General features: G+C 62.4%; 1 protein-coding gene across 1 annotated transcript in view; it reads right to left on the bottom strand.

Annotated features, from left to right (window-relative positions):
* Positions 1-6,836: 6,836 nt before the first annotated feature.
* The window catches only part of LOC144373561 (mucin-5AC-like), a 30,371-nt gene continuing 15,101 nt past the window's right edge, over positions 6,837-22,106 (bottom strand). The window contains exons 31-49 of the mRNA XM_078036587.1: positions 15,077-21,853; positions 14,633-14,820; positions 13,967-14,141; positions 13,394-13,644; positions 13,118-13,301; positions 12,654-12,861; positions 12,043-12,221; positions 11,677-11,764; positions 11,445-11,548; positions 11,336-11,367; positions 10,684-10,855; positions 10,368-10,469; positions 10,061-10,098; positions 9,451-9,573; positions 9,273-9,371; positions 8,422-8,541; positions 8,200-8,251; positions 7,980-8,094; positions 6,837-7,481 (exon numbers count right to left, since the gene is read on the bottom strand). Coding sequence (XP_077892713.1) covers positions 7,205-7,481; positions 7,980-8,094; positions 8,200-8,251; positions 8,422-8,541; positions 9,273-9,371; positions 9,451-9,573; positions 10,061-10,098; positions 10,368-10,469; positions 10,684-10,855; positions 11,336-11,367; positions 11,445-11,548; positions 11,677-11,764; positions 12,043-12,221; positions 12,654-12,861; positions 13,118-13,301; positions 13,394-13,644; positions 13,967-14,141; positions 14,633-14,820; positions 15,077-21,853 — 9,284 coding nt within the window. The 3' untranslated portion in view covers positions 6,837-7,204. The remainder of the gene's footprint in view (positions 7,482-7,979; positions 8,095-8,199; positions 8,252-8,421; positions 8,542-9,272; positions 9,372-9,450; positions 9,574-10,060; positions 10,099-10,367; positions 10,470-10,683; positions 10,856-11,335; positions 11,368-11,444; positions 11,549-11,676; positions 11,765-12,042; positions 12,222-12,653; positions 12,862-13,117; positions 13,302-13,393; positions 13,645-13,966; positions 14,142-14,632; positions 14,821-15,076; positions 21,854-22,106) is intronic.

The raw sequence follows: 22,106 nt of genomic DNA, 5'->3' as shown, positions 1-22,106 counted from the left end.
ATGAAAAGTCCCAGGGATGGAGCTGTAGCTCAGCGGCAGAGCACTTGCCTCCCGCGTGTGAGGTACTGGGTTTGATTCCGAGCACCACATATAAATAAGCAAATAAAATAAAGGTCCATCAATAACTGAAAAATAAAAACAATAAAGTCCCATAAGCTCTGTGTGATTTGAAGAATGAGCCAGTGGGAGGCCAAGAGGGGCCACTGCCATAGCTTCCTGTGGACATGGACCCCAGTGTGAGGCGGGGAGGGGAAAGGGGTGAACTGGAGGGGGGGGGGCGGCTGTCTTGGGGCAGAGCCAACCTGAGCAGGTAGCAGAGGGGCCAGACGCCCGGCCCACCTCGGCACTTGGTGTGCCCTCCTCTCCCCTGTCCCACCAGCACCCTGTGGAGGGCCGTGGCCTGGGGCTGGCTCTCGGCAGTGGGCAGGCAGGGCACAGGGGCCGAGAAGTGGGAGCGGATGCGGCGGGTGTGCGTGCAGGACAAAGCCAGAGGCAGGCCCTGCGGCCAACACATTTGCTCAGGATTAGACAACAAGAGGGAAGCAAACATGAGCGGGGGCCGTGTCCTGTCCCTGGACAGAGGTGCCAAGTGTCAGTCGGCAAACAGGCCCTCCCTTCTCTCCAGGAACCTGGTGTTGACTCAGTGACTGTGGGGTTTGCAGAGGGCCTGGGGCAGCCGAGGCCGCCTTCCCCAAAGGCCTGGTGCTGAGAGGAACTGGTACCCAGGCTGGCTGGGCATCCACACCCAGGCTGCTGGCCCCGCTCCCCGTAACCTGCCTGGGCCCCTGACCCAGCCCAGGAGACACACCCCAGTCCTGGTCTGGACCCGGGGAAGGGGAGGTACAGCCCGACCCACAGGCCCAACCCTTGCAGGGGCCCAGGCCCAGGTGTGGCTCCTCGGCCCTGCTTTTGTGCCTGGCTGGGTGTCTTCATGTCCCTGTATCCTGGCCTCCCAGGGCCACATCACCACGTGACAAATGTGGATGCTTGGAAAGAAATTCGCAGATGGCTGGAGGTGAGTGTGTGCTCCTGAGGGTCACGGGGTCCGGCTGCCCAAGGTCAGTGGCCAGGAAACAACACTGAACGGTACCCTGGGGTGATCAGGAAGCATGAAGGGTACGGTGAGGACTGGCTTGGGGGTGGCTGGTGTGAGGTCACAGGGTCCCCCAGCTGCTGGGGACACAGAGGAGCTGCCACCAGGTCCCCCTCAGGATGGTGGCAATACTGGACCAATGCATTGTGGTTTGGAAGAAGAGTCCCAGCCAGGGGACAGCCCCCTTCCTGTAGGTCCACACCCCTGAGTGAACCCTGAGTGTGCACATCCAGGAGCTGGAGACCTGCAGCACAGGACTGCACGTATACCCCCACGTGCCAACAGCCAAGGCGTCACCGGCCTCTCCAGAAACAGTTTGGGAAAGTGGTCCAGCCATTGCTGCTGCGGTCCCAGTTGGAGGTATGGACATGGCCCTGGGGACATCACTCTGGGAACAGCTGCCCGTGACATCCTGGAGAAGAGGCTGGGTCTCTATGGAGTTGTGCAGGGGCTTCCCGAGCCTGGCTCAGGTGCCCAGTCTATGGCCGACATGTGTAAGGAGCAGGGGACTGAAGGCACCACCTGCCACTAAGGTTTAGCCCCACCGTTTCCATACAGAACCATCCATGTGGGACCGCCTGCAGGCCTGCTCTGAGCAGAACCAGAACCCTCAGTGTTTGTTCATGGTTCTTCATGGAAGGCCCAAGAGCACAGCCCTCAGCCAAGACAGAACTCATTCAGTAGGAAATACAGACCCCTAAAGACGGAGCCGGAGGGACGGAGAGGAACTGCCCCATCCCGGGCCCATTGGAGGCGGAGGCTGACGGAGGGTGCAGGAAGAGGCTGGGTGTGGGGACAGTAGGGAGCCCCGCCTCACAGCCTCTCTTGGGTGATTGGGAGAGTTGGGTCTTGAGATGGAGGCACAAGCTTTGCCCTCGTCTGGGGACAGTTAAGGCTCCAGGCTCCTGGGGGCCCGCCTGGCTCCCGCTCAGATGTCCCTGGGCCTGAAGGGGGACTCCTCTCTCTGGGTGGAAGCTGAAGGGTTGCAGCCAAAGTGGAAGAGTCAGGGGAGGGGCCAGTGGGTGGGAAGGGCTGCCCTGCCGAGTGCCCAGAGGTCCACTCCTCACAGCCCAGATTGGGGTCTTTGGAAATTGGGCCTCTGAGGCTGTGGTGGGCCTGCTCCTCAGTTGGGAAACACCAAGACACTCACAGAACAAGTCCTGGCTTGGCACGGGCCAGGGGCCCATTGATGGGCATAAGCCTGGCTGTTCTGGAGTGTCACGGAGTCTCGGTTGTTTGCCTTGGAGGAAGAACAGGTCTGATCTGTTTTAGGGACCCTTCTGGGCACCCTCCTGTAGCCCAGCTCAGCCCACAAGGCCCCACGTCGGGTGCTGGGGCTGGCAAGGCAGCAGTTGCATGGGCTCCCTCCTGGGACGACGGCTGGTCCCCCCCCCTCCCCCGACCAGGGAGTGAGCACAGGCAGAGACCCAGGTCCTGGGCATCCTCACTCGCCAGGGCAGCTGGGAGGACGGGGGGGGGGGTCTGTGCTGGGACAGTGCCACCCCAGTTTGGGATACAGGACATCAAGTTCCCCCCCGACAGCCACGGATGGGCCTGGGGCTTAGGGGTGGACTGTGGGGACAGTGGTGATGAGGAAAGCACCCGGAGGGACAGGGCTCAGCCAGGGCTCAGCCAGGGCTCAGGAGGCCTGACCTTGCTTGGCCATTTGTGCCAGGTGGAGGCTGAGCCAGGGCGGAGTCCAGCGCAGGAGACCCTGCCCCAGGGTCACAGGTAAGGCCACCGAGGCTGGGACCCCTGGGGCAGGGCCCTGAGCTGAGGGCATGCAGGTTGGGACAGTGGTGGCAGGCAGAGGTGGGTGAGATGGCAGCAGGGCCGTCACCAGCAGGTGAACTGAGTCACTCCGTGACGGGAGAGAGCAGAGCACGCGCTGGACCTGCCCCCGCAGCTGCTCCGACCCTTGCCAGCCCCCTGCCCAGCCCTGGAGACCACCCACAGGACACGCTAGGGGTGGCCCTCCACGGCCTCAGGTTTGCTCTGTCTGTGAAAAGGTGGAGTCCTGGGCTTTAGGGGTGGCCCTCCACGGCCTCAGGTTTGCTCTGTCTGTGAAAAGGTGGAGTCCTGGGCTTTAGGGGTAGAGCATTCTCCTCTGAGGGGAGAGAGGAAGCTCCCGCAGCCAGAGTGGTCTGCTGGGGTCTCGTGTCCTGGCCACCCTGTCCTGGGACCCTGTGAGCAGCACCCCTCTGCGTTTGCCCATCGAAGCCTGAGAGACCTCCCTGCTTCTGCGTGGCTGCCCCCCCCCCCCGGTCCAGGGCTTTGTCACCTTGACCTCTAGGGGGTGGCAGGGGTCTGGAGGCCCCTTCTCCTCTGCCCCCCACCACTCTCCCCTCCCCCCTGTCCCTGCCTTGCTCTGCCCCTCCTACCTGTGCCACCCCACGCTGCCCTGCCAGGGTGACTGCGGGGCCTCAGTGCCCTGGCTCTGACCCCTGGGGGCCAGGGTTGGGTCAGGTCTGCCAGGCTCCAAGAAGCCCTGGGACAGAGGGTCTTCCGCAGCAGGGGTCCCAAGATGAAGGAGGTGGAACTCAAGTCTGTGGGCCCCTGCGGGCAGCCCCCACAGCGGGCCCAGCCCCAGGGCAGGCTTCACGGGGCCTCAGGGGCACGTAGCAGCTGCCCAAGCCAGCCTGGGCCCACAGCCTCTTCCTGCTCATTTCCAGCGTGACCGGTCATTCCACCCCTTCCCGTGTTCAGGAGGAATGGGAAAGAGGGGCCGCACTGCGGGCAGAGCAAATGGCCCCACCACACGATTGGGACATGTCCTGCTTCAGTGTCTCTTTGTGGAAACAGTGACTTGCATAACCTGGCCTGGACTGTGGGGGCCAGGGTGGGCAGGTGCTGCCGCCCAGGGACGTGTGATCCGGTTACTTCCTGCTACCATGCCATGGTTCCAGGCAGGGAGGTGACGCAGGCCTCTGAGGGCTCCGGGGGGTGGAGGGTTAGTCACTGCAGTGCCCACCCCACCCTGAGAGGAAGAGGTGGCTTGCTGGGACACCTGATCCTCTCCAGGGGGCAGCATCATCAATTAGGGTGATGGGAGGTCAGTGGGGTCAGCAGGGCACCCAGAGCAGGCCTGCAGGACTGGCCAAGCTCCCAGGCTGTGCTTTGCCCTGCCACCAGTGGTCATGCCTGGAAGGCCCCTCTGCTGCCCCCACCTGGTCACTAGCAGAGTTGACCCCCCAAATCTACTCTGTGGCCCACACAGCTGGGAGCAGACAGCCCAAATCAGGTGAGGCAGATGGGGGACGAGATCCTGGGGGGAACACTGGGCACCCTCAACCTCCATGCTGGCAGGCCCTGCCAGAGTGACCCCCACACCCATGGAGGCCGCCTGTTGTGAGGGCAGCTGTCAGGGTGAACCCCTTGTAAACCCAAAGCCCAGGGAGGACTGGGTCCAGCTGCACTCCCTGACCTCTCAGAGCAGGAGGAGCTTGGGGGGCCTTGGGGGCCACAGGGCAGAAGGGGTGGGAGGGCCGTGGTCCTCCAGCCAGTGCCTGCCCGGGGGGTCGCTATGTGAACCCTAAGAAGCCAACCTCACCCTCTCCAGGGGCCACACCCCTGAGATTTCAGGGGGTTTCGTCCCCACTCGGGGCTGCCTCAAGGGACAAGGCCTGCCAAGAACCTAAGTCCAGCCCCAGGACCTGGGCCCTCGACCTGACCTGTCCCCGTGTGGCAGGCTCAGGACATGCAGCACACTCCTGCCAACAAAGTGTGCCAGCCCGGCTCTGACCTCAGACCAAGCAGCCTAGCCCTGGGGGTCAGGGCTGGGCCCCTAGCCCCTCCCCAGCTGGGCCTGGTTCTGATAACTGAGGCAGCAGGTGGTCGAAACAGTGACATCCAGTTCCAGGAGTTGGGACCAGGGAAACTGCCCACACAAACAAGGGACTCGAGACCAGCTTCCCCTGTCCATGCTGCTGACGGCCAGCATGCAGCCTCTCTGGCCTCATAGTTCCCTTTGAGAGACAAGAAACAGACATGAGGACCATGTCCCTGCCCTCCTGATGTCACAGGGACATCCAGATGATGTCTGACCTCGCCCTGCCGTATTCCAACTACTCCATGGGCCCTGCCCAATGTCCACAGGTCAGAGGACTTTCTGCCTAGACAGAGGGGCTCTGGGACCCCTTAGATGTTAGGAGGCCTAGGCAGGACCCTTAGCCCCAGGATGTGCCCAGGTGTCAGCCCCCATCCTCTAAGGTCCAGCCCAGGTCTCCCCACATGTGGCCAGGACCCAGCCAGCTGACACCTTGCTCTTTGGCATCTGCCCCACCTGCACTCCCCCTGCCCCGCCTGCACTCCCCCTGCCCCGCCTGCCCTAGGCTGGGGCTGGCCAGGTCTGAACCCGCTGGGCACTGATGTAACATGTGGCCCCTGGGCTGGCAGGTTCCCTGCCCATTCCAGGCCTGTCTGGACCCCTCCACCAGCTCCGGAGCCTGGGGCCGGCAGTGCCTACCACCTCCACCCCTGGTGTAACTGGTGCTGAGTGACTAAAGCCAGGTGTCACTCATTCACTGACTCACTCCCTGGGTCTTCACAGAGGAGGGATCCACCAAGATCATGGCAGTTCTGGAGGGTGGATGGCGGGCACAGGGAGGAGCAGGAGCTAGGTGGATTTCCAGGACTCTGTCCACACTCTGCAAAGTGTCCCTGGGTCCTCTGTGGAGTTGCTGAGCTCCCTGTGCCCTTGGAGGTACCACACATGCACTCACACCAAGCTGGGCACTAGGCAGCAGCATCTAGAGGCTCTCTATGAAGCCTACCCTGGGAGTGTGGGTTCACCAGCTGAAGCCACAGCTCAGAGGTCCTCTCCTGGGCACATGGACATGTCCTGATGCCACTTGTGGGGCTGCCTGGATTCAGTTCCTCACCCACTCACTCACTGAGTCATTCATCCATACCCTAATGCTCATTCATCACTCACTCACTCACTCACTCATTCACTGATTCATTCAATCACTCATCCACTGATCCATTCAATCACTCATCCACTGATCCATTCACTCACTCATCCACTGATCCATTCACTCACTCATTCACTGAATCATTCACTGATTATTCACTCACTCATTCACTGATCATTCACTGATCATTCACTGAATCATTCAATCACTCATCCACTGATTCATTCACTGATTCATTCAATCACTCATCCACTGATTCATTCACTGATTCATTCAATCACTCATTCACTGATTATTCACTCATTCATTCACTGATCTTTCAATCACTCATTCACTGATCATTCACTCACTCATTCACTGAATCATTCAATCACTCATCCACTGATTCATTCAATCACTCATTCATTCAATCACTCATTCATTCATATTCTCATTCTCATTTCCTTGCCCACTTATTCATTCATTCACTCATTAGCTCATTCATTCTCTGATTTTTTTTCACTCACTTCATTTATTCATTCATTCATGAGGCACTCTTGACCCTCCCTGTGCTGTGACCAGATGCCTCTTTGACTCTGGGCAGTAGCTGGACTGTCAATGGCCTCTGCACAGTGACCATCACCTCTGGACAAACCTAAAGTCACTCCTATCTTCCTTTTGAAACAGATGGGCATCCCAAGGAGCTGGAGGCAGCAGGGTTCCCCAGGTAGCCCTCACTAGGCTCCTCAGCCCCTAGTGTCCAGCCTGGGGTATGAGCTCCTGGGTCTGGGGCTGATCCCACCCTATTCCTGGGTTCATGTCCAAGTTCAAGAATTCACATTGTCCACAAATTGCAAAATGCTCCAAGTGTATTTATGAAACAGATTGGTCATTTCCTGAGGAGGGGGACATGGGCCCATGACTGAGGTAGGAGGGCAGCCAATACCCATATCCCACGTTAGTGAGAGCTTTGTGTGATGCTGAAGTCCCAAGGAGCAGGTCAGAGTGATACCAGAAGAGCCCCACTGACCCCACATTCCTGAACGGGGGCACAGGTGGACATCTCAAGGGTCAGATCTCCCTTGAAAAGAACATGGTGGGTGGACAGCATGTCCTAGACAGCAGCCACCTTGGCGAGGGTGCATGTTCTACTGGCCTTGGAGGATTCAAAGGACGTTTTCCTTGGTGTGTCCCAGAGGACACAGCAGCACTGGCCAGCTCACTGGGGAGGCCTGGGCAGTCCCTCCCAGCTACTGCTCTCTGACTCCTGGCTCTGCTCTTTGCTCTTCTTGGACTCAGACTCCGATGATCCTGAGTGGCTGGTGTCACCTGGTGAGTGGCACTGCTGGCCCAGGCAGCCACAGGCCTCTGCCTGGGTGTAGCTGAAGGTCCGGCTGGAACCGTCGGCACAGGTCAGGCTCACCTTCTTCCGTGAGGTCCGCAGCTCCTGGCAGCACTGGCACTTGCGTTCCACCGTGTAGGTGTCCAGGGAGTACCTGCGGGCAGAGTCTGCTCAGCACCAGTGCCCTGCCACGGGCCTCCCAGGCCAAGACCCTGACACCACCAGGCTGCACATGCCCGTGGCCAGAGTCCGGCTTCCAGTTCTCATTCCCCAATTGCTTGGGGGCAGATGCTCCCATCAGGGCTGATTCCAGCCATCACTGTGTGTCCCAGGTCCCAGGGTCAGGAGGGACACCCAGATGGCTGGCTGCAGCAAATTAACAAAGGGGAGCTGGGTTGGGGTCTCAGCAAACACAAGAGCTGATTCCATCAGGCCAGGCCTGTGGGTCCCAGAATCCTGCTGCCCCACCCCAACTCCCAGTGGCCCTCGTGGTATCCCTCTGGCCCTCTTCCTCTCCCTTCCTGGTCCTGCCTATCTGCCCCACCCCAGCTGGGTGGACCTAACTGCACCCCACTGCCGATCACATCTGTGAACACTGCCCCAAGGGACTCCCCATGGATCGGGGAGGGCGCCACGGACAGGGGTCCCGTACATGGAGGTGCTGTTCCCGCAGTTCCCCTGGCAGTAGGAGAGGCGCACAGGCGTGGCCGAGCTGCAGCTGCCCTGCCGGATGGTCTGGTTCCTGTGGTGCAGCGTGCAGGACGTCTCTGGGGACAGACAGACACAGGAGGTGAGGCAGTGTCAACACCACCCACTTGTTTCCTGGACCTCCAGGGCTGGAGTCAGAACTGCCAGCAGACCAGCCCTCTTACCAACGTGTGGGCAGACGAAGCAGCAGCCGTCGGAGCTCAGCCGGGCCTGGTCCTGTGCCAAAACGGGACAGCTCTTAGTACCAGGGAGGCCACTCAGCAGCCTACCCAGAAATGGAGGTGCAGACACGCAGGCCAGGTTCAGATGGGTGTGGCCCCCACAGGAGGGCCACAGGCCCGCTGGCCCCACAGGACTCCCCTCACTGGGTGGGGCCTGGAGCTCACCCGAGCGCAGCCGAGTGCTGCACACTGCTTCTCCACGGTCACCACCTCGAGCCTGTCTTGGTGCTTCTCACACCGGTAGGTCACACAGCGGTTCTCGGGGTCTGACCAGGACTCACCAGGCTGAAAGGAGGCAGGGTAAGTGCCCCTCACGGGGAGATCATGGCCTTGCCAGGCACCTGCCTTGGAGAGAACTCCCGAGTGCCCCCGTGCCCAGTGCCCCAGGACCCTGCCTGCTCAGTGCCCAGTGCCCCCCAGGACCTGCCCATTCAGCGGTCAATGCCCCAGGACCCTGTTCACTGAGTGCCCAGTGCCCCCAGGACCCTGTCCATTCAGTGCTCAGTAACCCCCAGGACCCTGCCCACTTAGTGCCTAGAACCCCTACGACCTGCCCCCCAAGACCTGCCCGTTCAGTGTCCAATATCCCCCAAACCCTGTCCACTCAGTGTCCAGTGCCTCCATTACCCCATTCACTCAGTGCCCAGTGCCCCAGGACATTGCCTGCTCAATGCCCAGTGCCCCCCAGACCCTGTCCATTCAGTGCCTAGTACCCCAGGACCCTGTTCACTCAATGCCCAGTGCCCCAGGACCCTGCCCATTCAGTGCCAAGGACCCTGCCCATTCAGTGCCTAGTACCCCAGACCGTGTCCACTCAGTGCCCAGTGCCCAGGACCCTGCCTGCTCAGGACACAATGCTTTCTCTGCCTGCATATCCATGGGCAGGGCCTTGCCTGGGTCTTCCTGGAGCTCCCACAGGGGAGTGGCAGCCTTGGCCCCCGCCCACCAGGAGCCCAAGACCTGCTTGTCCAGGCTCCCAGCCCCTGCCCTGAGCCCCAGGTGCCGCAGCTACGCACGTGGAGGAAGTGGTCACGGCCTCTGCTGGTGTTCACGACGCAGCTCACCGCCACACACTTTCCACAGCACTGCCCGCTCTGAGCTTGGTATTCGAAGCCCTGCAGGGACAGTGGATGTACGGCCTGAGCTCGCGCTGTCTGCCCAGGGGACGAGGGCAGTGGTGGGGCCGGCACTCACCAGGGGGCAGTGGGTGTTGCAGATCTGGGTCTCACAGCTGACCAGGAAACTGCCCGACGGGGGGCTGCCGGCTGCCTCGCACCAGCACCTTTCACACAGGCTGGAGGAGACCACGGCGCCAGGCTGGGGAGTTAGGCCAGGTGTCAGTGCCCTTGGACTGGGCCCAGGGACAGGCCCCAGCCCTCACAGGTCAGCTTCCCCAACCTGCCCACAGGCCAGCCCACACCCCTGGGGTGGCCCTTGGTGTCACCTCCTGGTGCAGAGCCCTGTCACAAGGATGAGCCCTCCATAGGGGCTCTGGGGTCACACACTCTGGGGGCCCGGCTAGAGGCCTGGTGTACTCAGGAGGATACCAAGGAGTGGCCAGCTGCTGGCACCCCAGTGAGGCCAGGCACCCAGCATCAGCACCTCTGGGGGCCTGGGGCCAGGCTGGGGCCTCAGCCACACCAGGCTGCAGACCGGGCCCATGAAGACTCGGTTCCCTGGTCTGGGCAGGGTTCTGAGGCGTGGTCTGCGGGGGGTCTGCTCTGAACTCTACTGCTACCCCAAGGGGCCATCAGGGAGCCCAGGAGTGGGAGACCCAGTCCCTGTGGCTGTGGACGGGCCTTACCTGGTAGACGGTGCCGTTGACATTGCAGCCGATTCCGCCTGTCCAGGAGGTACACAGGCTGTCACCCTGGCAGGCAGGGACCCAGCCCACCCCACCATGCCACCCGAGACCTCCCCTGTTTGGCCACCTTGGCCTCCTGGGCACCAGCAAGTTCTGATGCTCATTGCTGGAGTCATCAGATCTGATCTGTGCCAACATTCGGTCCCAACAAACCACGGCTTCGTCCAGTTATGCCCCCAGGAATCCCTGGCCAGAGTCCCCAGCCTGCAGCGTCCAGCATGGATGTGCAAGGGTCAGGGACACTCACGGCAGATTTGGCTTGGGCAGCAGGCCCCCTCCTCGTGGGTCAGGAACAGGCGGGAGCCCTTGGGGCAGTGCTGGGGCTCCGGGCAGTAGCTGGTGTTGCAGGCTGCAGGTGAGCGAGGCAGTCAGGGACGGGCCCTCTGCCCCCGTTCCCACCCAGCCTCAGGGCCTGCTCCCCAGGGCTCCCAGGAGAGTTGGCAGACCCCACCCTCCCCCACACCCCGGCTGGGGTCCCCAGAGGGGCTGGAGGGAGGGGTCTCCCTACCCCAGCAGTGGATTGCCCTGGCCCCTCCAGCCATCCCCACTAGGCCAGGGCTCACCGCAGACGAACTGGGGACAGCACTGTCCAGCCTTTGGGGCCGTGGGCACAGGCACTAAGCCGGGCAAGGGGCAGGCGGGGGGCAGGGGACAGGGCTTCCTGTGGCAGGTCAGGTTCTGGGAGCTGTCCTGGCAGGTGCACTCCTGGCAGTCGGTGCTGATGGTGTGGCCCGGCTGCGGAGGAGGCTGGTGTGAGCCTGCCACAGGTCAGCCTGGGCCCAGGCTGGCTCACAAGGTGGGGCCCGCGGGGGACACCTGGGGCAGCACTCAGAATGACAGGAGCTCAGGTTGGCACTGGTCCTGGAGACCCCAGGAGGGCCGGAGATGAGGTGGGAAGGGCTTTGTGGGGTGGCCTGCCCCGTGAGGATGGAAGGGGTCCAAGGAGAGGAGGACATGGCCAGGCAGGGGCTCAGTACCCACAAAGCAGCTCCAGTGTCACCCCCAAGTTGGGCAGGGAGGGTACTTAACAAAAGGGGCCTCCTACGTCCTGTTGGGCCATTGGCCAATCTCCTTGCCCTTCCTCTGGCCTCTGGCACCGAGAGGAAGCCCCCAGCCCCAGCCCCAGCCCACGCTGGCCACTCCAGGACTTGCATTTCAGGGACCTCCTGCCTCAGCTTCCTGGGGTTCAGGGTCAGGCCACCCAACCACACTCACCTCCACTGGCTCCCCATGGGGCCCCAGGCACCCTGCAGAGGGAGAGATCAGAGGTTGCCACCAGGCAGGCACGGTCACCCTGCCACCCCACCAAGCCCTGGGGACGTACAGCTGCAGTTGGCAGGCACACAGACTTGGGCGTCGCTGCTGAAAATCATCGTGTTCTCAGGACAGAAGCAGCCCTCGGTGATGGGACCGGCCTCCGGGAGGGCCCTGCAGGAAGGTAGAGTGGGCTGCAGCCCCTGCTCCCCGGGCAGCAGTGCCCTGGCCAGGGAGGGGGCCCCCAGGGGGGGCTCTGGGTTCTGTTGGACCCACGGTGGGTGGCGTGAGGGTGCACGTACAGGGAGCTGGTGCTGTCCTTCCCGTAGCAGTAGGGGAGGCTGGACGGGCCACAGGGCAGGTACACCTTGCCAGCCGAGCAGGGGAAGGCTGTAGGGAGAGATGCCACCCTGAGGGCCAGCTCGAGGCTGTGCCTCTGGGCTCTTGACCCCAACTTCCGGCCGAGCACCACTCGGGAGCCCTCAGTAACGGTCAGTGGTACCCGTCCATCCAGGCTCTGGGCCCCTCAGGCTCTGCTGCTGCCCACCCATGACCACCTGCATCCAGCCCTCCAGAGGCCACAGGACCCTGACTTGGGTGTCCCCTCTTCCTCCAGGAAACCCTGCCTGACCCCATGAGCCCACCCAGATCATCTGCCGGACACTCACGGCAGGCCTGGTCGGTGTGGCCCCTCCAGTCGATGCACACGCCTTCCGAGGCACACAGCGCCGCATACAGCTGCAGTCCAGAGCACACCACGTCCGGGGGGGTCATGTGGCAGTAATCGAAGACGCAGCCTTCATAGAAGGACTGCGGGGAGATGACGTGGTGGCAGGGCTGGAAGACCCTGCAGGCAGAGGGGGCAGGCGTGGTGTGGGCCGCCAGCCAGCTCCACCGCGGGGTCTTCCCGACACAGGACGCCCCAGAGAGCACCAGGCGAGGACAGTGGCCTTCCGCAGCTCTGCACGCCCGAGGGAGGGGGTCGGGCCCCCACCCCCTTCCTGCAAGTGCCTCTCCACCAGGCTCCCCATCACCAGGTGCTGGGGAAGTGACCAGGGCCTGCATCCATGAGAGCGGACAGCAAAGGCCCTCAGGTTGGCCAGCCTGGCTGCAGCCAAGCCCTGGGGTGGCATTCCGGCAGTGACCACCCTGCCCAGAGCTCCCGGACAGCATTCTGGGCCTGTGACAGGGCAGCTCTGGGCCTTCCCAGAGCCTCCTGAGGGCCCTCTTGCCCTTGGCAGGGGGCCCAGCGGGCTGCCCACCCCTTACAGACCCTTACTTGCTCAGGATCAGCTCACAGAGTGGCGATGGGGGGCACTGGACAGGAGTGGTCTGGGGTGTGGTGGAGGGAGGTGTCGGGGGAGGCCCATGGCAGTGTGGCTGGCCGGGGACGTCCACCTTCCAGTGGCCTGACATGGCGGAGCAGGAGGGGGCCACTGTGCCTCCTGGCAGGCGACACTCGTCCCTCTTGTCATTGGTGCAGGTACCTGGCCAGACGGAGGGGGTCAGAGAGCTGGACCACGGGGACTGTGCCCTGCAGCGCCCAGTGGTCCTGGCTGGGTCTGGCCGGACATCTCCACCCTCACCTGTGGGACCTGCCCAGGCCCCCCCTTCCCGGGCTGCACTGTCCTCTGAGAAGCCAACCCTGGGTGGTTCCCTCAGGGTGAAAGGGTGGGCGCCCAGCGACCCCACACGGGAGCCCCAGCCCACGAGCCTGCTGCCCAGGTCCCCAGGCAGGCTCACCACACTGCCCCTCGGTGTTGTTGGCGAAGGTGCTGAACGGCACTTCCACAGAGAAGATGAGGCCCGAGAACATGACCTGGACACCAATCTCCCGGATGGTCACGTACATCTTAATGCCCACGCGGGAGACAGCAATGCCGTTGCTCTGGAAACCAGGGCTGACCACCTTGTTGTTGAATATGATCTGCACATGGGACAGCCACCAGGAAGTCAGCACGTGGGCAGGGGTGGGCAGCTGCAGGCCGGCCTCCCGCCTGCACGTCAGGGCAGCCCCACCTGGTTGGTCATGACCCCACCAACGGGCGTGCGGGTCAGCACCACGCGGTCCTGGTGGTACTCCACGATGATGGCCTGTGGGCAGGACAGCTGGTCCTTGGGGTCACAGAAGTCGTTGTTGATGAGCACGCGGAAGTGGCCGAACACGGGTACCACCTGCTGCACCAGCACGTAGGTGCAGTTGTCCAGGAACGTGTAGTAGGTGCCGTCGAACGTGATGTAGTGGGGGTCGCCCCAGCCGCTGCACACACCTGCGGGTGCCGGGGGCTCACCAGAGGCTCCAGGGCTCCTGCAGGCCTGGACCCCACCGCCCCCACACGGGCAGCTTGGGAGCCCGTCCTCACCGTCCACAGGCAAGTGGCCAGCAGGAGCTGGTGAGGCCTCAGAGTAGCGGGAGTGGATGCCCCTCCCCTTATCCCAGCGGGCAGGGCCCAGAGGCTCTGCAGGCTTCCCTGGACACCCCAAGGTGCGGGTCTCAACTACACCCATCCCAGCCTCGTGGCTGACATGTTCTGCCTGAAGTCTGACCCAATTCCACCCTCTCTGCTGGCCCCCTCCAGGTCCCCAGCTCACACTGGCACTGGTAGTGCTGGCAACAGCCGTCCTGGTCAGCCACCCTCAGGGCTGGGTAGCCGTTGGCACAAGTGGGTTCCTTCACCTCTGGACACTGGCGTGGACGCAGGGAGATGATGCTGTTGCCCTCGCAGGTGGCCTGGGTGCAGTTTGGCATGGGCCAGGTCTCGCCTTTCTGCAGAAGCAAGGGCAGCTGCAGGGTCTGATCCTGGGATGGGCCCTTCCCTCGGTGCCCAGAGGGACAGTCCCTGAGGTCCTCATGGGAACAGGGAATGGCCACCATGCTGTCTGGGACTCTCTGAGCCCCATCCTCCCAGCCTCGTTCGTGCCCATACCCACCATGTGCCCCGCCACAGCACCCAGCTGCCCGGAGAGGAGGTGCTGTGCTCAGGAGCCCATCCCCAGCCACCAGCCCTGAGTGTGCTGCCCGGTCCACAGTGATGGCCACCTGCTTGGCCCCCACTTCACCCTCAGCAAGTGGTGTTTCAGCCTCAGACCCCATAGGCTCCACTGACCTGCAAGCCCACCCATCCAAAATCCTGGGGGAAGGACCCCCCAGTGCACAGCAGGGTCAGCTCCCAAGGGTCAGCATGACCCTCATGAGGACTTGGGGAGAGGAGGCTCTGAAGGAGCCACAGGGCCCTGCTGGACAGGAGGTGGGCTTACCTCTCTTGGGGGATGCATATTTGGGCACCCTGTCTCAGGGGTGGACATGGACAGGGACGAAGCTGAGGTAGGGGGCGGCGTAGTGGAAGGACAGTCGTGGTCAACCCCTTTGATCACCTCGCAGTCCTGGCTACACAAGGCATAATAGCAATGGCCAGAGAGGTCTCTCTGGCGGTATATGATGGACCCTGCCGACAGGAGACACCGGAGGTTAGCAGAGCTGGGTTGCAAAACAGCAGCACCCTAGGCGAACTGGCCGACACCCAGGGGGCAGGGAGCCCCCACCTGAATGTGGTGGGCAAGAGTGCACAGGGGCTATGGCTACAGGCCATGGCAAGATTTAGCCCCGGCCACAAGAAAGGCCCACTCGACTCTGGAACATCATGGCCTTGGCCAGGAAGGAGTCAAGAGTGGGCCTCCAAGGCCGGCCCGAGGGACACTCACCTGCAGGGTACAGCTGGTCCAGCACGCTGCAGAAGCAGGGAAGGGTGGATGATGCCGCAGAGCTGGGCGACCACGGGGAGGACACAGCTGAGGTGGAGGGCACTGAAGAGGAGGGCTCGGGGGGTGCAGTCCAGGCAGGTGTCCCAGTGGTCGGGCAGCCGTCGGGGGTGTGGCAGCACAGGACACGCACCTCGTAGTTGAGGCACATCCCCAAGGGCCCCTGCTGCTCCTGGTTGCGGCACACCAGGCCCAGGTGGGGCTCGCACTGCACCACCTGGCCCAGGGCCTCAATGCTGACCTCGGGGTGGTTCTCGGCTCGGCACTCCAGCCGGGTGATGTCCTCAGGTTGGAGACAGATCCTCTCTCCCTTGCTCAGGATGTTGCTGTAGGTTTCCGTGTCTCCACCATGCGGCCCGGGGTCTGGGAAGTCCACATCGAACCACCTGGTCCAGGTGCACTGTGGCTGGCAGTTGGTGGTCTGGGGTGTGGAGTGGGTGCTCTCAGGTGCTGGAGTGTGGCTGCTGCTGCTTGTAGGGACAGGGGTGGAGCTGGTCTTCCCTGTGGAGCTTGTGCTGACTGTGTGCACAGGGGTGGAGCTGGTCTCCCGTGTGGAGCTTGTGCTGACTGTGTGCACAGGGGTGGAGCTGGTCTTCCCCGTGGAGCTTGTGCTGACTGTGTGCACAGGGGTGGAGCTGGTCTTCCCCGTGGAGCTTGTGCTGACTGTGTGCACAGGGGTGGAGCTGGTCTTCCCCGTGGAGCTTGTGCTGACTGTGTGCACAGGGGTGGAGCTGGTCTTCCCCGTGGAGCTTGTGCTGACTGTGTGCACAGGGGTGGAGCCGGTCTTCCCTGTGGAGCTTGTGCTGACTGTGTGCACAGGGGTGGAGCCGGTCTTCCCTGTGGAGCTTGTGCTGACTGTGTGCACAGGGGTGGAGCTGGTCTTCCCTGTGGAGCTTGGGCTGACTGTGTGCACAGGGGCAGAGCTGGTCTCCCTCGTGGAGCTTGTGCTGACTGTGTGCACAGGGGTGGAGCTGGTCTTCCCTGTGGAGCTTGTGCTGACTGTGTGCACAGGGGTGGAGCTGGTCTTCCCTGTGGAGCTTGTGCTGACTGTGTGCACAGGGGTGGAGCTGGTCTCCCGTGTGGAGCTTGGGCTGACTGTGTGCACAGGGGTGGAGCTGGTCTCTCTCGTGGAGCTTGTGCTGACTGTGTGCACAGGGGTGGAGCTGGTCTCCCTCGTGGAGCTTGTGCTGACTGTGTGCACAGGGGTGGAGCTGGTCTTCCCTGTGGAGCTTGTGCTGACTGTGTGCACAGGGGTGGAGCTGGTCTTCCCTGTGGAGCTTGTGCTGACTGTGTGCACAGGGGTGGAGCTGGTCTTCTGTGTAGAGCTTGGGCTGACTGTGTGCACAGGGGTGGAGCTGGTCTCCCATGTGGAGCTTGTGCTGACTGTGTGCACATAGGTGGAGCTGGTCTCCCGTGTGGAGCTTGGGCTGACTGTGAGTGCAGAGTCTGTCTTCTGAACTTGGCTGGTCATGGTCTCTCTTGAGGTGCTGGAATGTGTGACAGGTCCTGTGGTTGGGCAGCCGTCGGGGGTGTGGCAGCACAGGACACGCACCTCGTAGTTGAGGCACATCCCCAAGGGCCCCTGCTGCTCCTGGTTGCGGCACACCAGGCCCAGGTGGGGCTCGCACTGCACCACCTGGCCCAGGGCCTCAATGCTGACCTCGGGGTGGTTCTCGGCTCGGCACTCCAGCCGGGTGATGTCCTCAGGTTGGAGACAGATCCTCTCTCCCTTGCTCAGGATGTTGCTGTAGGTTTCCGTGTCTCCGCCATGCGGCCCGGGGTCTGGGAAGTCCACGTCGAACCACTTGGTCCAGGTGCACTGTGGCTGGCAGTTGGTGGTCTGGGGTATGGAGTGGGTGCTCTCAGGTGCTGGAGTGTGGCTGCTGCTGCTTGTAGGGACAGGGGTGGAGCTGGTCTTCCCTGTGGAGCTTGTGCTGACTGTGTGCACAGGGGTGGAGCTGGTCTCCCGTGTGGAGCTTGGGCTGACTGTGTGCACAGGGGTGGAACTGGTCTCCCGTGTGGAGCTTGGGCTGACTGTGTGCACAGGGGTGGAGCTGGTCTTCCCTGTGGAGCTTGTGCTGACTGTGTGCACAGGGGTGGAGCTGGTCTCCCGTGTGGAGCTTGTGCTGACTGTGTGCACAGAGGTGGAGCTGGTCTTCCCTGTGGAGCTTGTGCTGACTGTGTGCACAGGGGTGGAGCTGGTCTCCCGTGTGGAGCTTGTGCTGACTGTGTGCACAGGGGTGGAGCTGGTCTTCTGTGTGGAGCTTGTGCTGACTGTGTGCACAGGGGTGGAGCTGGTCTCCCGTGTGGAGCTTGTGCTGACTGTGTGCACAGGGGTGGAGCTGGTCTCCCGTGTGGAGCTTGTGCTGATTGTGTGCACAGGGGTGGAGCTGGTCTCCCGTGTGGAGCTTGTGCTGACTGTGTGCACAGGGGTGGAGCTGGTCTCCCTCGTGGAGCTTGTGCTGATTGTGTGCACAGGGGTGGAGCTGGTCTTCCCTGTGGAGCTTGGGCTGACTGTGTGCACAGGGGTAGAGCTGGTCTTTCCCCTAGAGCCTGGGCTGACTGTGTGCACAGGGGAGGAGCTGGTCTCCCTCGTGGGGCTTGTGCTGACTGTGTGCACAGGGGTGGAGCTGGTCTCCCTCGTGGGGCTTGTGCTGACTGTGTGCACAGGGGTGGAGCTGGTCTCCCTCGTGGAGCTTGTGCTGACTGTGTGCACAGAGGTGGAGCTGGTCTCCCGTGTGGAGCTTGGGCTGACTGTGTGCACAGGGGTGGAGCTGGTCTTCTGTGTGGAGCTTGGGCTGACTGTGTGCACAGGGGTGGAGCTGGTCTCCCTCGTGGAGCTTGTGCTGACTGTGTGCACAGGGGTGGAGCTGGTCTCCCGTGTGGAGCTTGTGCTGACTGTGTGCACAGGGGTGGAGCTGGTCTTCCCCGTGGAGCTTGTGCTGACTGTGTGCACAGGGGTGGAGCTGGTCTCCCGTGTGGAGCTTGTGCTGACTGTGTGCACAGGGGTGGAGCTTGTCTCCCGTGTGGAGCTTGTGCTGACTGTGTGCACAGGGGTGGAGCTGGTCTCCTGTGTGGAGCTTGGGCTGACTGTGTGCACAGGGGTGGAGCTGGTCTCCTGTGTGGAGCTTGGGCTGACTGTGTGCACAGGGGTGGAGCTGGTCTTCTGTGTGGAGCTTGTGCTGACTGTGTGCACAGGGGTGGAGCTGGTCTCCCGTGTGGAGCTTGTGCTGACTGTGTGCACAGGGGTGGAGCTGGTCTTCCCTGTGGAGCTTGTGCTGACTGTGTGCACAGGGGTGGAGCTGGTCTTCCCTGTGGAGCTTGGGCTGACTGTGTGCACAGGGGTGGAGCTGGTCTTCCCTGTGGAGCTTGGGCTGACTGTGTGCACAGGGGTGGAGCTGGTCTCTCTCGTGGAGCTTGTGCTGACTGTGTGCACAGGGGTGGAGCTGGTCTTCCCTGTGGAGCTTGTGCTGACTGTGTGCACAGGGGTGGAGCTGGTCTTCCCTGTGGAGCTTGTGCTGACTGTGTGCACAGGGGTGGAGCTGGTCTCCCGTGTGGAGCTTGTGCTGACTGTGTGCACAGGGGTGGAGCTTGTCTCCCGTGTGGAGCTTGTGCTGACTGTGTGCACAGGGGTGGAGCTTGTCTCCCGTGTGGAGCTTGTGCTGACTGTGTGCACAGGGGTGGAGCTGGTCTCCCATGTGGAGCTTGGGCTGACTGTGTGCACATAGGTGGAGCTGGTCTCCCGTGTGGAGCTTGTGCTGACTGTGTGCACAGGGGTGGAGCTGGTCTCCCATGTGGAGCTTGTGCTGACTGTGTGCACAGAGGTGGAGCTGGTCTTCTGTGTGGAGCTTGGGCTGACTGTGAGTGCAGAGTCTGTCTTCTGAACTTGGCTGGTCACGGTCTCTCTTGAGGTGCTGGAATGTGTGACAGGTCCTGTGGTCGGGCAGCCGTCGGGGGTGTGGCAGCACAGGACACGCACCTCGTAGTTGAGGCACATCCCCAAGGGCCCCTGCTGCTCCTGGTTGCGGCACACCAGGCCCAGGTGGGGCTCACACTGCACCACCTGGCCCAGGGCCTCAATGCTGACCTCGGGGTGGTTCTCGGCTCGGCACTCCAGCCGGGTGATGTCCTCAGGTTGGAGACAGATCCTCTCTCCCTTGCTCAGGATGTTGCTGTAGGTTTCCGTGTCTCCACCATGCGGCCCGGGGTCTGGGAAGTCCACGTCGAACCACTTGGTCCAGGTGCACTGTGGCTGGCAGTTGGTGGTCTGGGGTATGGAGTGGGTGCTCTCAGGTGCTGGAGTGTGGCTGCTGCTGCTTGTAGGGACAGGGGTGGAGCTGGTCTTCCCTGTGGAGCTTGTGCTGACTGTGTGCACAGGGGTGGAGCTGGTCTCCCGTGTGGAGCTTGTGCTGACTGTGTGCACAGGGGTGGAGCTGGTCTTCCCTGTGGAGCTTGTGCTGACTGTGTGCACAGGGGTGGAGCTGGTCTTCCCTGTGGAGCTTGGGCTGACTGTGTGCACAGGGGTGGAGCTGGTCTTCCCTGTGGAGCTTGTGCTGACTGTGTGCACAGGGGTGGAGCTGGTCTCCCGTGTGGAGCTTGGGCTGACTGTGAGTGCAGAGTCTGTCTTCTGAACTTGGCTGGTCACGGTCTCTCTTGAGGTGCTGGAATGTGTGACAGGTCCTGTGGTCGGGCAGCCGTCGGGGGTGTGGCAGCACAGGACACGCACCTCGTAGTTGAGGCACATCCCCAAGGGCCCCTGCTGCTCCTGGTTGCGGCACACCAGGCCCAGGTGGGGCTCACACTGCACCACCTGGCCCAGGGCCTCAATGCTGACCTCGGGGTGGTTCTCGGCTCGGCACTCCAGCCGGGTGATGTCCTCAGGTTGGAGACAGATCCTCTCTCCCTTGCTCAGGATGTTGCTGTAGGTTTCCGTGTCTCCACCATGCGGCCCGGGGTCTGGGAAGTCCACGTCGAACCACTTGGTCCAGGTGCACTGTGGCTGGCAGTTGGTGGTCTGGGGTATGGAGTGGGTGCTCTCAGGTGCTGGAGTGTGGCTGCTGCTGCTTGTAGGGACAGGGGTGGAGCTGGTCTTCCCTGTGGAGCTTGTGCTGACTGTGTGCACAGGGGTGGAGCTGGTCTCCCGTGTGGAGCTTGTGCTGACTGTGTGCACAGGGGTGGAGCTGGTCTTCCCTGTGGAGCTTGTGCTGACTGTGTGCACAGGGGTGGAGCTGGTCTCCCGTGTGGAGCTTGGGCTGACTGTGAGTGCAGAGTCTGTCTTCTGAACTTGGCTGGTCACGGTCTCTCTTGAGGTGCTGGAATGTGTGACAGGTCCTGTGGTCGGGCAGCCGTCGGGGGTGTGGCAGCACAGGACACGCACCTCGTAGTTGAGGCACATCCCCAAGGGCCCCTGCTGCTCCTGGTTGCGGCACACCAGGCCCAGGTGGGGCTCACACTGCACCACCTGGCCCAGGGCCTCAATGCTGACCTCGGGGTGGTTCTCGGCTCGGCACTCCAGCCGGGTGATGTCCTCAGGTTGGAGACAGATCCTCTCTCCCTTGCTCAGGATGTTGCTGTAGGTTTCCGTGTCTCCGCCATGCGGCCCGGGGTCTGGGAAGTCCACGTCGAACCACTTGGTCCAGGTGCACTGTGGCTGGCAGTCGGTGGTCTGGGATTGGGTGACCTTTGTGCCCACTGATGTCCCTCTACTTGTGTGCACTGGTGTTGGGTGGGTAGTGTGCCCTGTCGAGGTGGCCTGACTTCCCGTGGTCACAGTGGTCTTCGTGGTGGTGCTGCCCTCCGTGGACTTGGGGTGTGTGGCGATGGATTTCGGGGTCCCTATGGTCTCGTTCCTGCAGTCGTCCACCAGCTCACAGCATTGGATCCGGATCTCATAGTTGTAGCAGATTGGCGGCAGCTGGTCCCTGTTCCAGCAGATGAGCCCTTCCTCAGAGTTGCAGGTCACCTGCTGTCCCAGCTCTGCCAGGGGCGTGTTGGGGAAGAACTGAGCCCTGCACTCCACACTTGTGGGCCTTTCACAGAACTTATACCCTTTGGATCTCAGGTTGTGAAAAGTGTCAAAATCTCCACTGTCCTTTCCAGGCCCGGGGTAGCTGCCATCCATCCACTGTGTCCAAGTGCAGGACTCCCGTAAGCAGCTCACCGGGCTGACTCCAGAGGTGGTGGGCACACTCGTGACCTGGGACCTTCCCGGGGGTGATGCAGAGGCAGAGGGTGTTCCTGAAGTTGTTTTTGGAGTTGGGGTAGACTTCAGGAACGATGTTCTGACAGGTGTGGAGGACACGGTGGCACTGGTCGTGGGGACCGTGTTGGTAGTCCTGTGCCTGGCTGGAGGGCTGGAGGTGGGGCAGGGCAAGGGGCTGCAGCACAGGACCCTGATCTGGTAGTTGTGGCACAGGCCTGATGCCTGGTCCCTGTTGTGGCAGGTCAGCCCAGCCGTCGGGCTGCACTCCAGGCGCTGACCCAGGGCCTGGAGTGGCACCTCGGGCGCGTCCTCAGCTCGACACTGCACTGCCCTCGGCACTTGGCAAATCCGGAACCCGTGGGCACGGAGGTTCTGCAGCGTGTCGAAGTCACCGCTGTCCACGCCCTGCCCGGGACGACTCACATCCAGCCAGGGGGACCACAGGCACTTCTCCCCACAGTGGACAGAGGACGAAACAGGGGGTGTGGCAGGCGTGGTCCTGAGGGGCGTGCCCGTGGCTGTGGATGAGGCTGTGCTCACAGGCACTGGGCGCACCGTGCTCTGGGTGGGGCTGGAGCCCACACCTGTGGTCTGCCTCGAGCTGAATGCTGTGGGAAAAGAAGGTTGCGGGCTGAGCCCGGGCACACGTAGGCTGGCTTCACTGGGTCCTGGCTCTGATGACCTTCTGTCCTGGGGGCTGCCTGGTGGGCTTCCCCACAGCAAATGGGCCAATGTTGAAATTTGAATGACCAGGGACACACAAAAGAACCT

Source organism: Ictidomys tridecemlineatus, unplaced genomic scaffold, assembly GCF_052094955.1.
Source record: "Ictidomys tridecemlineatus isolate mIctTri1 unplaced genomic scaffold, mIctTri1.hap1 Scaffold_4292, whole genome shotgun sequence".
NCBI classification, from domain to species: domain Eukaryota; kingdom Metazoa; phylum Chordata; class Mammalia; order Rodentia; family Sciuridae; genus Ictidomys; species Ictidomys tridecemlineatus.
This window is presented reverse-complemented; position numbering and strand designations above follow the sequence as displayed.